At 42.0% G+C, this 15,637-nt stretch overlaps 1 protein-coding gene across 1 annotated transcript in view; it reads left to right on the plus strand.

Annotated features, from left to right (window-relative positions):
* Positions 1-15,637, plus strand: part of NOTCH1 (notch receptor 1) — a 199,212-nt gene that overhangs the window by 117,410 nt on the left and 66,165 nt on the right. Inside the window, exons 10-12 of the mRNA XM_033960230.1 lie at positions 3,281-3,394; positions 12,184-12,417; positions 12,751-12,861. Coding sequence (XP_033816121.1) covers positions 3,281-3,394; positions 12,184-12,417; positions 12,751-12,861 — 459 coding nt within the window. The remainder of the gene's footprint in view (positions 1-3,280; positions 3,395-12,183; positions 12,418-12,750; positions 12,862-15,637) is intronic.

Consider the following 15,637-nt stretch of genomic DNA (forward strand, 5'->3'; position numbering starts at 1 on the left):
ATGGCGGGCCTGCTGGCTGGTAGGACTTAGGACCTAGCCGGCCGGCCAACATTCAGGTAAGTTAGAGGGGGTGTCCGGGGTTAGGTGGCCCCGGGTAGTGGGGGGGCATTCAGGAGTTCTGGGGGGGGGTTTCGAGGTGGGGTGCCATGGGCAAGAGGGCCTGGGCTCCCTCATCCTCATATTCGAGGGGGGCCCCCCAGTTTACTTAGAAGTGTTGGCGCTGTTGGAGATTCGGGGGGGGAAACTCCCCCCATTACAAAAGAAAGTGTAATTTTTTTCCCTGTGTTAGGGAAAAATTACAGTTTCTTCTCTAAGTGGGGGGGTCCCCCACAACGGCAGTGCCAATTCCTTGTAGGTAAAGTTCCATCCACACACCCCCTCTCGTTGCACTTTAAATTTAACTTTTAATCCGGCACGCTGACATTCATCTCAGCTCTTTTGTTGGCGTGCAATTCTCCCGCACGTTTTAGTCCCGTCACCAATATAGCAGCCCTTATGTTCTTATATATTTACTTTTCTGTTAGAAAACTGTTGATTTTCTGCAGTAACGTAGTAAGGGGTGTGTGGGGGAGGGGCGGTCCGCCCCGGGCGTGGTCTTCCTAAGGATGTGGCACCCCTCCTCCTTTCCCCCTCCTCTCCTTGCCACATGCATGTGCCCCTTGCCTTCCTCATACCTTTTTTACTTCCCCGGCATGAGGTTGCTGCTTTCGGTGGCATTGGCGCTCTCTCTGACATCACTTCCAGGACCCGTGCCTAGGAAGTGATCTCAAAGGGTGAGCTGACACCAACGTGGGCATCCTGCTCACGCCAGAGAAGTTAAAAAGGGAAGGGGTGGCTCGCATGCGGCGGGGAAGAGGGCGGGAGAGGGACGCCGTTCACCCTTACTACACCACTGATTTTCTGTATATACTGGCCACATCCATTTATGCGGCCAGTTATAAAGTTATCCTCCAAAATGGCTATAATAAATTTGGGAAGTATTGCGACAGTAGGGGGAAAAAAGTTAGATTTTAATTACATGCTTTGTGTCGTTTTTAATTGTCAGATACATTTATCAGGTTGAAATAAATGGATTTCCTTTCAGAAGATGTGGATGTTTTATTCTGCCCGATGTCAGAATATGATCATACAAGCCATTCCTGTTTACTTTGAGGGCTCTTGGAGCCGGCAGGGGGGGGGCAGAGAGGCTGCTTATGCTGGGCTATTGGAATTAGGTGCCCGAGTCATGGGGTAAGACAGAGTGAGCAGGCGCTTAATCTGTGAAAAGAGGTTTTCATGCTGTGAGTCTCCTCTTCTGTAGAGATGTAAATAAGACATTCTCAAGGTTTGCTCAGACTTCCCCTATTCAGATCCCTATAGAGCTGTATCCATAGAAACCTGGAACAAGTTTTCAGAAATGTGTGATTCTATAGAAAAATGCAGGCACCTCCAGCAGCCTGGTCTGCGGGACCGCTAGATGCTTTAGTCATAAAGAAATTATCTCAAAAAGGGGAGAAAAGTTCTCTAGTAAAATGGCGGGACTCTATGCCCCGTTGCAACTGCTAATAAATGTTTTCTTCTGCAATGAACTCTCTAGTATAAGTTTGTGCATTATTTCATAAGTATATGAGTTCATTGGTGTGCATTCAGTTCATTATCACACCTTAAAAACTTAACCTATGGATAAATGTGTTATAAAATAATGCTATTAACACGAATGTGAAGTGACCAAAGAATGGCTGAAAATTGGGGGGTGAAAGTGTGAAAATGACCTAATGTGTTTTGCATGCATTTTTCTAGTATCTCATTAATGCATGGTAAACTAGCAAAGAGTAAAGGACAGTTGCAGGTGGGAAATAAAGTTTTAATTTGATGTCAGATTTCATGTTAACATTGTGGGAGATTCAGAGTAGAGAATGACATGGGGACAATTTTGTCCCTGTCTTCGCAGGAACTCATTTTCCCATCCCATCCCCACAAGTTCTTTTCCTGTCCCTGCCCCATTCCTGTAAGCTCTGCCTTAACCGCACAAGCCTCGAACACTTATGATTCTAAAGTGTTTGAGGCTTGTGCAGATGAGGACAGAGCTTGCAGGAATGGGGCAGGGACAGGAAAATAACTTGTGGGGATGGGATGGGAAAATGAGTTCCCGCGGAGATGGGGAAAAATTTGTCCCCGTGTCATTCTCTAATTCAGAGTAAGGTAATGGATCCTTAATGGCCCGGCTTCTGAAGTAGGGAGGAGTGGCCATGGGGGTCCAAAAAGAAGAACAGAGACTTAACTGAAACATAATAGAAGAAAGACCAGTTGGATCATTCAGAGTGCCCTGATATTTGGCTATTCCTCCCCTCACTGCTAGCCTAAAGCTTCAGTATCCAGCCATTCCTCACCTAATTGCTAGCTTAAAGCTTAAGTATCTAGCTATTGGACACCTCACTGCTAGCCTAAAGGGGGAGAACTGACAGGCAGCCATTTGGAGTGCAGCGAGAGACCAAGCAGATGTGCAAAAAACGCGTGCCTGCCTCATGCACCGCTTTACCGCTGCCAGAACAGAGCAGGGGAACCGAGGCAGGAGCATGGAAAGCGCGCTGGACCACCGGGATGGGAAAAAAAGGTACGGGGATTTGGGGTTGTTTTTTTTAAACATTTGCTCCTTAAGGCGCACCCTTATTTCCACCCCCTGGGGGGTGGAAAAAGTGCATCTTATGGAGTGAAAAATACAGTATCTATTAAACTACAAACTAGTACATCCGATCTTCTGTTCCACAATATTTTGTTTTGCTGCTTTATTTCCTTTTATAAAACCTTTTGGTGCTATTTGGATTTTGTTGTTTTGTCTTCAGAAAAACATAGGCCCCCCTTTTATTAAGCCATGTTAGGGGTATTTTATCGCCGGTTGCTTCGATAAAAGTTCCTTCCCCCCACACTCGCACAAGCCCCTTCCCTTCCCCATACCTCTTTAAATTTCCCAGTACGAGAAGCATCACCAACTTGCTGTTGGCAGTGGCTCTCCCTCTGACATCACTTCCTAGGTGCAGGACCCAGAAGTGAAAACCGATCAAAGGAAAAACCGATGCTGGCGCGAGCAGTAGACTGAAGTTGCTGCTCACACCAGAGTAGAGTTAGAGGTATGGAGGGGAGGAATTCTATGAACGTCGGAGCTTTTACCGCAGTGGCCGGCGATTAAAAAAACCCTAATGCGGAATGATAAAAGGGGGCCCATACTGCATTGAAAAGCTCATCTGTTCTGAATTCTGCTACACTGCATGTTAAAAATCATCAATTTTGTGCTCCTTTCCAGGTTTCAGTGGCTTTCTCTGTCAGTTGGATATTGATGAGTGTGCCAGCACTCCATGCAAAAATGGTGCCAAATGCCTGGATGGGCCCAACACGTACACTTGTGAATGCAGAGAAGGTAACTTAACAGTATCTTTAGCTTTCAAGAAATCAGACCTGGTCCATAGGTATGCAAGCAGTAGATCGAGGAAGAAATTATGTAGTCATATATCTTATTGTTTTGACAAGCTTCTATTTCCTTCTGCTTCTTGGCTTTGCATGTGTGTGTTGTGCTGTTTTGTTTTGCATCAACAATTTAGAAAAAATACTTAAAATATATTAACTAGGGGAAGGCTGAACAAAATAGTAAGAATGTGCATTAGCATGCATTTGGGTCTTTAGGATGCCTTAAAAAATTTAGAGCCCCTTTTACAAAATCATGGTAGCGATTCCCGCACAGCAAATGTGATGCAGTCCATTCAGTTCCATTTGCATGCCAGTACTTGCTACAGCGGTATTGTGAAAGGGGACCTTAGCGTATGCTAAATTGAATTAATGTATGTTAATTAAATATATTATAACCAGTGTTCCCTCTAAGCGGGCGGGTGTTGTGAGCAAACTTTTTTCACTGTGAGCTAAAAATATCGGGCGCCAGCAAGTTATGAGCCAAATAAATATGTTGTCAAAGTTGCTGATACATGAGGACGAGGTATTCAAAGGAATTTTAGGCCTACACGCTAAATTAAATAACGTTAAATAATATTTTTAAGAACACAAAACAACGCATTAATTCTTGAAAGTACAAAATTCTTTATTTTTTTTTTTTTTTTTACCAGAAAAACTCAAATTTATTTTAAAACAGTCTACAGAAATTGTAGGGATGAAATGATATCTTAATAAATGTTTTACAACAAATGTAGTTATGTCTGTTACATCCATATGTGTAAACTGTAAATTAAAAACAGTCCAGAAGACAATACGTTTGATGCTTTCAATTTCTAGACAATCTATCAATTCCAGCTTCTACACAAAAGTATAAATACATTAAAACAAAATATTGAAAACCATTTTATTGGGCACAAAGTTTTGCCTTCAGTGAGAAGAGTTCACTCAATATGTTGTAGAATAATTGTTGTGAAACTGGAATGGAATCAATTCTTCACTCAAGTTAGATATCATCAATATCTTCATCATCATCCCCAAGAAGAGGCGGTCGGAGCGTACGCGAGTCCGGCTGCCTCTCCTTGTTGGCGAGCTGAGCGGACCGTCGGGATCGACCCCCCGCACCCCCTAGGTACGCCTCTGCAAGTCTTGCCTTGCCCGGATTTGCCGCTCTCTTCCGGTGTTACTCCCCCCCCCCCCACCCGACTCTCCTCTCGCCGCCCTGCCATCTGCCGTACGCCTCTTCCGATCGCCCCCCTCCCTGCTCGCACCCCCACCCCGACGTCCGATTCCTCCCCCAGCCTCCCCTTACCTTTGCGACGCGTTACATGGACTGCCAGCTCGCCTGCCTGCAAGCACGTGTGTGCGCTGTGACGAGAAACTTGTGCGCTGCGATGTAATATTTTGTGCGCCAGCGCACGCCAGCGCAGCTTAGCGGGAACACTGATTATAACATCTTAGCATGTGTTAAGAAAATTTTAGTAAAATAAAATCTGACAAATCTAAACAACCAAAATGATTTTTAGCTAGCCATGATGGGTGAAGTTAATCCAATAATTTTGTCAGGATAACATTATCTGGATATTCAGGCTGAATGTTTGATCTAAACTTAACCTTCTTCTTAGCTTTAGGCCTGCTATTTGCTTGGCCTGACTTACCCAAACAATTTGCTTGGCCAGTGCTGAATGTCAGTTATGACTAGCCAAACTAAAACTGTGCCCTGGAAACAAGTTGCTCAGATAAGATTTAGCCACTGAGTGAAATGTGTAGGTAGAATGGTGGAAATTTAGCCATCAAGTGTTTATCTAACTCCAAAAGTTAGCCAGACAAATCTTTTGACTCTTTATCTCAGTGTAATTATATTTAGGTTAAAAAGTCAGTTTGTACTCATGGGTTGCAGGCTAACTTTCAAACGCCCACCTCCCTCAGAATTGTCCCTTTTAAAATCCCAGGGCAGTTGGTGATTAACTAGTCCCAGCATGTACTCCTGCCCTTTTCCCCCTGTTTAGAAGAAGATAATCTCCAAAATTGATTTTAACAGATAAATCCTTTTGAAAATTGCTACCTTAATGGAAAGTAAAAGTGGTAAAATGCCTTCAAAATATCTTTATTCTCCTAGAAAACCATTCCAGCATTAATATAAAAAAAAAGTCAGTGCATTCATAATACTTGCAATGATTTCATGTTGCAGTAGAATTTTGAAGTGCAATATTTGGAAGGAGAGGAGTGTGTAAATTTTGGGTAGGCTTGGCCCTTCCTGTGTTTCTTTCACTCTTTAAGTGATCACATCCTATAGGGCAATTAGAAAAATGCCCAGCAGCGAGACCGGTGGAACATAGTATCGATATCTTTCTTTTTGGTGAGTGAAACTCCAGGAATGGCTGGATAAAGCGATGACATAAGCCCAGATAGGAAAAGAATGGGTCCTTTTGTTAGCAATTCCCGCCAAAAATCTTGTCCTTGTTGAAACCTCTGAATTCTGGTTATGTGCATTTCCATGGAACATGTTCAGTGTTTTAGTTTGTTCTTTCCACTGCAGAGCTGAATTCATGAAAGCATTTTTTTTTTTCTTGACTGATCTTTTGTTATTATAATTTTTTTTCCATAATGGAATAATTGTTGATGTCTGCAGTGTTCAGGCTGCATGCAATAATGATTTATTGAGCTATTCAAAGGCAAAAACAGAAGGATGCTTTTGAGATATTTTTCTTCTGTTTACCAGGGCTACTTACAATATTTATAGGACAGAGAGGGAGCAGCATCCTCCTGGTCTCTTGGGTTAGCATTTGGGGACAGAGCAGATTTTAATGACTAATCATTTTTTGTAACTACACGTGGGCACTCATGCATCCCCCTCAGTTAGAACTGGCCTCTGTTGGGTTACAGCCCATGATCTTATATTTGCAAGTCTTGTCTTCCTTCTATCCTCTCCAACTTACTTTAGTCCAGCATGTGTTACTGACAGTATGCAGCTGGAGACCATAAGGACATAAGAATTGTCATACTAGGTCAAATCCAAGGTCATCAAACCCTGTTTGCTACAGTGGCCAGTCCAGGTCACAAGTACCTAGAAGGATCCCAAAAAGAAGCAAAATTCCATGATTCTTACCTCCAGAGATAAGCAGTGGATTTCCCCAAGTCAACCTTAATAACAGTTTATGGACTTTTCCTCCAGAAACTTGTCCAAACCTTTTTTAAACCCAGCTACACTGTGGGGCAAATCCTATAAAAGACAGCTAAAGTTAGGCATCCACAATGTAGACGTCTAGAAGCTTAGGCAACCAAATAAACTGAATAATAAACCCAATTAACAACTTTAACAAGCAATAATTAGAAGTTAGATGTCCAAAGGCTGTGTGCGATTCTCAGAAGAGGCGTCTACAATTTCAAAGACGCACATCAGAAAAAGCTGTGCCTAACGGGATAGGCATAGGCATGGTTTTAATGTGGACGTCCATTTACAGAATCGCATGGCGCTCAATGTTCTTAAGCGTTCTACGAGGTCTATATTTTCGCTGAAAATGTAGGTATTGCAAAACGAAGTCTACTTTTGGGCATGCATTGGGCGTGAGTTAGGGATGCTGGAGACGTCCAGCTATAGGTGTATGGGTTTTGTTTTTTTGCAGTAAAGAGTACTCCTGTTTGATAATAAAAGATATTTAATAATGCATTACTCAAGCAAAGCACAGGAAAAAATATATTGCGTACTAAATCTCATTCCCAAAAGCTTAAGAAAATAAGAAGAGAAACATTGTGGCTGTGTCTCAGAGCAAGTGGACATGTCTGATGCACAGTCTTGACATCATTGTGACATCATCACTATGCACCTAGATGGCAGATATTCACAAAAAAAAAATAGGAATATGTGCTGGGGTACCTGACCATCCTGGGGATTTGAACCCATGACCTCCAAATCTCCCTGGTCTCACCTGTTGCACTGTGTGAGAGTGACTGAGGAACACAGAGGCCAAAGGAAAAGAGAAGAAGCATTCAGATCACAGATTGTGCTGGTGTAAGAGTTGTTTTAGAAAACAGCAGAGAACCTGGACAGGTGTTAAAGGTACATGTTTGATATTTATCCTAGATAAATGACTGCTTGTGAATCAAGAGGATATAAGCTTGGCTTTTGAATTGTCATGAGGTTTAATGCCTGGGGTGGGGGATGTATCAGCAGCACAAGGTTCCGGAAATACAGACAGAAGAGCACTCTTTTTTTTTTGGGGGGGGGGGAAAGTTCATTGTAATATGTTATGATTACAAACCAATTGTTGAGAGAGAATGAAACATATTGGTGGCACTAGACAACCTCCATAACTTGCACCTGGGTCCAATTGCACCTAACTGCTTACATATTTAGGTTTTGTCTACTTTATCAGGGAGAGAGAGATAGTGAGAGTGAGCAGTGGCTCAGTGTTAGAGCTGCTACCTCAAGAGTCTGAGGTTGTAAGATCCCAGTACTGCTCCTTGGGCAAGGGTTTATAGAAAGGATATCTGTGAACTATTTTATACAGGTTTAAACAAGAAGGTGTTTTTAACATTATATTTTGTAGCAGGATAGCTACACTGATACTTTCAGCACGAGGACGGGGGAGAGTCCCTGGATGTCGTGTATTTAGACTTCAGCAAGGCTTCTGATAGTGTCCCACACCGTAGGTTGTTGAACAAGATAAATACAATAGGACTAGGAGAAACACTGGCTAAATGGGTAGAAGACAGGCTTAGTGGCAGACTTCAAAGGGTAATGATAAACGGTATTCCACCAAAAATGTCGAGAGTGACCAGTGGAGTGCCGCAGAGCTCGGTCTTGGGCCCGATGCTATTTAATATCTTTGTAAGGGATCTAACTCAGGGACTTCGAGGCAAAATTACATTATTTGCCGATGACGCTAAACTATGCAACGTTGTGGACAAGGCAACGGAACCTGACAGCGAAACCAGGCCCAATGCTATGGAGCAGGATCTACTTTTACTAGAACAATGGTCCAGTACTTGGCAATTAAATTTTAATGCCAAGAAATGTAAGGTAATGCATCTTGGTAACGGAAATCCATGCAGAACATACACCTTGCATGGTGAGAACTTAACAAGAACTGTTGCAGAAAGGGACTTGGGAGTAATCATCCGGGAAGATATGAAAGCTGCCGATCAGGTAGAGAAAGCTATAGCCAAGGCTAGACAAATGTTGGGTTGCATCAGAAGGAGCTTTATCAGCCGAAAGCCTGAAGTCATACTGCCGTTATATAGATCCATGGTGAGACCGCACCTGGAGTACTGTGTCCAGTTTTGGAGGCAACACTATCAAAAGGATGTGAAGAGAATGGAGTCGATTCAGAGAATTGCCACTAGGATGGTCTCGGGACTTAGAGATCTCCCATATGAAGAGCGTCTGAGCAGACTGCGCTTATACTCTCTCGAAAAGTGCAGAGATAGGGGGGAGATGATACAAACATTCAAATACATCACGGGCCACATTGAGGTGGAGGAAGAAATCTTTTTTCTTACGGGTCCCACGGCGACAAGAGGGCTTCCGCTAAAACATAAGGGGGGAAGATTTTACGGTGACACTAGAAAATACTTTTTCACCGAAAGGGTGATTGATCGATGGAATGGTTTTCCACGCTAGGTAGTCGAGGCCAATAACCTGCTCGACTTCAAGAGACGTTGGGACAAATAGGTGGGGTTGCTGCAGAGCTATACTTAAAAGATAGACTCTCAAAGGAGGGAGGGTTCTTGAGTGGGTAGACTTGTTGGGCCGCTGGCCCTTTTCTGCCGTCATACTCTATGTTTCTATGAGGGAAGGAGGTATGCCTGTATACTTCCTTGTTAGTCTCTCCCAGGCCCTTCTGTACTGAATATATGTCCTTCTCCAGCCTGGGAGGACAAAGTAGTGGTGTTCTTTGGGGAGGAGGAGCCTGGCCAGCAACCTGGAGTCCTCCTCTGTAAAATTTGGCTGCCTCTTGCATGCCATTTTGGTAGAACAACATAAAATTGCTGTTCTAATGATGTCATGACACTAAAACGTGATTACATCATTAAACACCATCAGGACCTCCATGCAACACCTAAACAACAATTCTGCTAAACACACCTAAACAGCAATTCTACAAAGCACGTACATAAGAACACTTGATTCTATAAAGGACACCTAACAATATAGATGCGCTTAGATTCGCTGAGCGCTGCTGAGAGCAATTCTCTATTGTGCGTCTATGCGTAATAGAATCGTGCTGAGCATTGTGCTGCTGGACGTCTAAACGACACCCATCTTTTAGACGTCATTTATAGAATTTGTCCCTAAATGCTTTACCACCGTTTCTGGCAACAAATTCCAGAGCTTAATTATGTGCTGAGTGAAAAAAATATTTTTCTGATTTGTTTGATATGTACTTAGTAACTTCATGAGGTCTCCTCTAGTCATGAATGGAGCATGCGCAGGGGTGCTGGCATTGGCCACTCAGAGCACAGCTGCTAGCTGTAGTTGCCAGTTATAGGTGTACTAAAAATGCCATCTGCTGGTGGGGATTGGGGGGGGGGGGTCCCTGCCAGTTCCATCATTGACGCTCCGATGCTAAGTGGGCCTGAGCCAAAATTGGATGGACCCAGACTTGCCCAGGCTCACCCATGGCTACATCCTGACTTGAAAGCTCATACCTCAATAAACTGATTAGTTTTAAGATAGATAGAGAAGGAAAATTTCTGTAATATGTGCCTATCTTATAAAGCAACTATGTTTACGTTTATTGCGCACTTGATATCCTGCTGATTGTTAAAAAGTCACAGCGGCTTACAAAATAATCAATCTATGTCACCAGTTTTGAAAGGGAAAAAAGTACACACACACTTTCCGTTTAAAAGTACCCCACCAAAACTGCATACACACATTTGAGAAAACTGAAACACATACTTTTAAAAATCAGAAACTACAGATTGCATCCAAATCCCACCTCTACTCCGCCCCCAGTAAGGCCTCTGCTTGTAAGGAATAAAAATATGTACAGAATGGCATCATACATTTGCTTTTATTCCCATATATTGTACTGGGACTGGTGCTATTTAACTTATTTATAAATGATCTGGAAATTGGAACGGCGAGTGTAAAATTTGCAGATGACACTAAACTGTTCAAAGTTGTTACAACGCTTGCAGACTGTGAAAAATTGCAGACAGACCTTAGGAAACTGGAAGACTGGGCATCCAAATGGTAAATGAAATTTAATGTGGACAAATGCAAAGTAAAGCACATTGGGAAGAATAACCCAAATCACAGTTACCGGATGCTAGGGTCCACCTTGGGGGTTAGCGCCCAAGAATAGGATCTGGGTGCCATTGTAGACAATACGATGAAACGTTCCACTCAATGTGCAGCGGCGGCCAAAAAGCAAACAAGATGCTAAGAACTATTAAAAAAGGGATGGTTAACAAGACTAAGAATGTTATAATGCCTCTGTATCGCTCCATAGTGCGACCTCACCTGGAGCACTGTGTTCAATTCTGGTCTCTTTATCTCAAGAAAGATATAGCGACACTAGAAAAGGTTCAAAGAAGAGCAACCAAGATGATAAAGGATATAGAACTCCTCTCGTATGAGGAAAGACTAAAAAGGTTAGGGCTCCTAAGCTTGGAAACGAGACAGCATGATTGAAGTCTACAAAATCCTGAGTGGAGTAGGATGGGTTCAAATGTATCACTTTTTCACTGTCAAAAATTACAAAGGCTAGGGGACACTCGATGAAGTTACAGGGAAATACTTTTAATAACAATAAGAGGAAATATTTTTTCACTCAAGAGAATAGTTAAGCTCTGAAACGCATTGCCAGAGGTTGTGGTAAGTGTGGCTGGCATAGCTGGATTTAAGAAGGGTTTGGATAATTTCCTGGATGAAAAGTCCATAGTCTGTTATTGAGAAAGACATGGGGGAAGCCACTGCTTGCCCTGGATCGGTAGCATCGGTAGGATTTGATTTATGCATACTGACGTGCTCCATGATGGTGTGCAGCTGGAATTGAGTGATATTGGCTTCTTTTTCAGCTTTTGCTGTTAAGTGCTGGAGTGATCACACTGTTGCACTCCTCATTGCTTATTCCCTCACACTGAGGGCATGTCTTATTCACCTTTAATTTCTGATTTGTTGTTTCGCTATACAAGTCAAGTGTGTTACTGTGGGCTCTCTGTTTTGACCTACTGACTATCGCTGCTCTTGTTTAAGTCTTTGAAGTACCTCTAGCAGCATGTGAGATATTTTTTTATTTATTACCTATGTCTGCCTTATTCTTGCTATAAACTACCTTGGGTGAATTGATTTAAAAAGGCATGAATCCTAACAGATAAATACATACATACATACATACAACAGTTCCCCTGTGCAAACTAATACACAGCTCTTACCACCCAATCCTCTACCTACCCTGTCCTCACCATTGCCCCTACTGCTTCTTTCCATGCAAGTCCAGTCTCTACCACAATACCCCCCCTCCATCACCTCTGCTGGCACTCTACCTCAGGCCTTGTCATCTTCATCTTTCATTCCCACAAGATCAACGTTCAGGCCTTCCTCCATGCCCAACCACCAAGCCCTTCAACAATCTGCACAATTATTCCCTGAAAATTATCAAAACCTTTTACAATGAAAGATCTAATCAGGCAGCTGAAATATGTTAGGGTTCTCTCTGTCTCCTAGGTACAATCCCAGGTGAATTAGATTTTAAATGGTGGCCCCCAGCAGGAACCTTTATTTCAATTGTAATGATTACTGTTTTGATCTTCTAGGATTTACTGGTAACCACTGTGAGCAGGACATCGATGAGTGCTCCCCAGATCCTTGTTATTATGGGACCTGTAGTGATGGGATTGCTTCCTTCATCTGTCTCTGTAATCCTGGCTACACCGGCCACCGATGTGACATCAATATCAATGAGTGCCAGAGTATGCCATGCCAGAATGGTGGAGAGTGCCAGGATCGGGATGCTGGCTATATTTGCAAGTGCTCTAAAGGAACCACAGGTAAGACATATTCCACATTCACATACAGTACAACTAGTCTCAGACTCCAGACTTGTATTAGCCTACCAACAAAATATAAACTAGATCTCCTTGTATATTCTGTACTGGGAGCCTGGAGAAACTGTTCTAGCTCTTGGTTTGGAAAAGTAAATGGGACTGTGATGGACTGCATGCCCCAGAACAGTAACTATATCTTCATACCTTTTTACATCTGATTTTATAAAATTAATTATCATTTATTTCATTTTTATTGATATATTTTTTCATGTTCTTGCATGCTTCAGGATCTGACAAGTGAAGTTTGACTTTTGTTGGTAACATTCTATTTTAAAGGGCCAAATTGTGAAACCAACTTGGATGACTGTGCCAGCAACCCCTGTGATTATGGCAGATGTATTGACAAGATCAATAGCTATGAGTGTGCATGTGAGCCTGGATATACAGGTAAATCCTGCTGATGGGCAGATGGTGTGAACTCGGTCAGTAGTTACGTTTATTGCTGTCAGTTGGATAGAGGTGGCCTCCTTATGGCTCTAAAAATGTATTAATTTTATAGTCAACTTAGAGGTCAGTTAAAGAATGAGAAAGGTAAGGCACACTTGCTTACAAGATAAAAATGTTTTAATCCTATTAGAATCATGCAAAACAAAAATTCAAAATGTGTGTTATCTGTTTTGTTAGTCTTGTGTTATGGAATCAGAACTGCCATCTGATGTTATAGCGTACACTTCTCCCTCCGTATTCCCTGTGATAGGGGATTAACAGAACCGCAAATACTGAAAAACCGCGAATAACTTTTTCATATGTTATTTGCTGTTTTCTATTAAAAACCATTGTGAATATGGTGAAACCGCGAATAACATGGTGGGAGACCTGGCCTGTTTCTGAAGAAGAGGCAAAACACGGTGAACAAAGTGCTGGGAATCAGCGATTTCTCTATGCCAAGGTGATGTAATTTGGGGGGAGGTGCCAGCAAGCTAAAAACCGTGATTAATCGAAACTGCAAATGCTGAAACCGCAAATATGGAGGGAGAAGTGTACAATACAACTTGAATCCAGGGTGCTTTCCTGAATCTGGAATATAAGGATTATTTTCAAAAAAAGTCTTAAGTTCATAACTTTAGGAGCTATACCTCAGATTGGCTCCTTTTAAACTTTATTAGGGCTATGTGTTCCTAAATTTGGTTTCTCGTTTCACTAGGCCTCTCAATTTAGGATCTCAACCAACTGGGATTTTCAGTCATGGTCAAAACTGAATCTAGGCTGAAATTCACTACTTGGTTTCAGCCAAAACCATAAGCGTTGCCTCTCTACCCCCCCCCCCCAAGCAGCAGGTGGGGGTTGCCCTGGGCTGACTTCCCCCCAGCAAAAGAGGACTCCCTCAAGCCACCCACTCCCTCAGTTACACGCAGAATTTTCATTATTGTCTTCCTCTGCTCCTAACTTACATATCTAAATTTAGATGCTTGTCTTTGTTGAAATATCGACCTTTGTTTCTAGGCTCCCAGCAAGAACTTTAGAAATATGCACAGATATTTGTAATACCTGAATTAATTCATGTAAACCTTTCTGAACTCCCCTGGGAGAACAGTATAGAAAATTGAATATATAAATATTTTTAATAGCACCAAAATATGTTGTGTATCATTAATTGTCATGTTTGGCCTTTTTGCATTCATTTTCCTATATATGCATCAGTTTTTCTTATGATAACTAAATCCAGTCCCAAGGCACTTACAAATCACATGTACATGTGACTGCCTCTTTGTGATTCAGCATTTATATTATATTGATGGCTTCTAAACTCGAAAAACAGAGCATGTTAATTACATAATAATACTTGGGCAGTGTGAGACACAGAGAGGCAAATTAACTATTCTAAGTCAAACAGCCTGAGGGAAAGTGAGCTGAGATTGTGCCCAGGGGTTCTTAAATCAACCCTATATTGCAAGTTCCACCACAGTATCTGCAAAATACAACTGGAAAGCTTTTGCAGTGCTTTTTTATTTTTCTATACTGTTCTCCCAGGGAAGCTCAGAATGGTTTACATGAATTTATTAAGGTACTCAAGCATTTTTCCATGTCTATCCCAGTGGGCTCACAATATATCTAATGCACCTGGGGCAATGGGGGGATTGGGTGACTTGTCCAAGGTCACAAGGAGCAGCATGGTTTTGAACCCACAACCTCAGGGTGCTGAGGCTGTAGCTTTAACCACTACACCATTCTTTCCCCTTTTATGGGTATCTTCATAAAATTTGATATTTTCTTAGGGAGAAAATATTCTTTTAGATAAATGAATGTGCCCTATGTGTTTTCTTTAACATTATTGAAAAAAGAAAAATGTCAAGCAAGCCACTAATAAATTGAAAATAAATAATATCTCCCAAATTCTATTGCGTTCGCAACTTAATTGTTGATAATTGGTGCTGATAATTGGCTTCTTGTCGAGCAATTATTGGTATTAATTGGTTTTAAGTCAAATTAAAAAAAATAAAATTATTACATTTTTGGTTTTAACTAAAATTTATGTGCCTAAAATTTTAAAAGTAGGCACAGAAATGGGAGGGTCATGGGTGAATCGGGGGCATTTCTCAAAGTTATGTGCGTAATTATAGAATAAAGTGCATCCGTGGCTAACTTTAGTTGTGAGGATTTGCATCACACTTCTGGTGGAGCAAATGGACACACTTAATATTAACCAAAAAGAAAAAAATACTCTCCGTTGAAATTACGCCAAAACAGCTGTGCTAATAAAGTCTTACAAGCAAAAGAAAAAGCCTCAGATAACTGGAGAGGAGATCCCACACTCTACCACCCATACATCACAGTGACGGGATAAAAGCACACGAGACAAACACGCGCAGACATTTGAGAGCAAAAATTGAGCGCAAGACTTCAGCGCACCGCTCTAAAAGCTTATTTTAAAGGGCTCCGACGGAGATGTGGAGGGGAACCCCTCCACTTTACTTAATACTGCTCGCGCTGCCGTGTTGGGGGGTGTAAACCCCCAATAATTCAACTCAAATCAGAACCCTACACGGAAAAAGATACAAACTCTGCAACACTAAAAGGCCTTAATCGCATACATTCATCATCCACATAACATAGCATACACCAGCAAGAAGAAAAGAAAAAGAAGTGGAGAAAAAGGCCTCAGTTCGGCTTCATCTGGCCAAAAAAACTCCACTCCTTCAAAGACACCACTCCTGCATGTAAA

The sequence above is a fragment of the Geotrypetes seraphini genome, chromosome 10, assembly GCF_902459505.1.
Source record: "Geotrypetes seraphini chromosome 10, aGeoSer1.1, whole genome shotgun sequence".
In the NCBI taxonomy this organism is placed as follows: domain Eukaryota; kingdom Metazoa; phylum Chordata; class Amphibia; order Gymnophiona; family Dermophiidae; genus Geotrypetes; species Geotrypetes seraphini.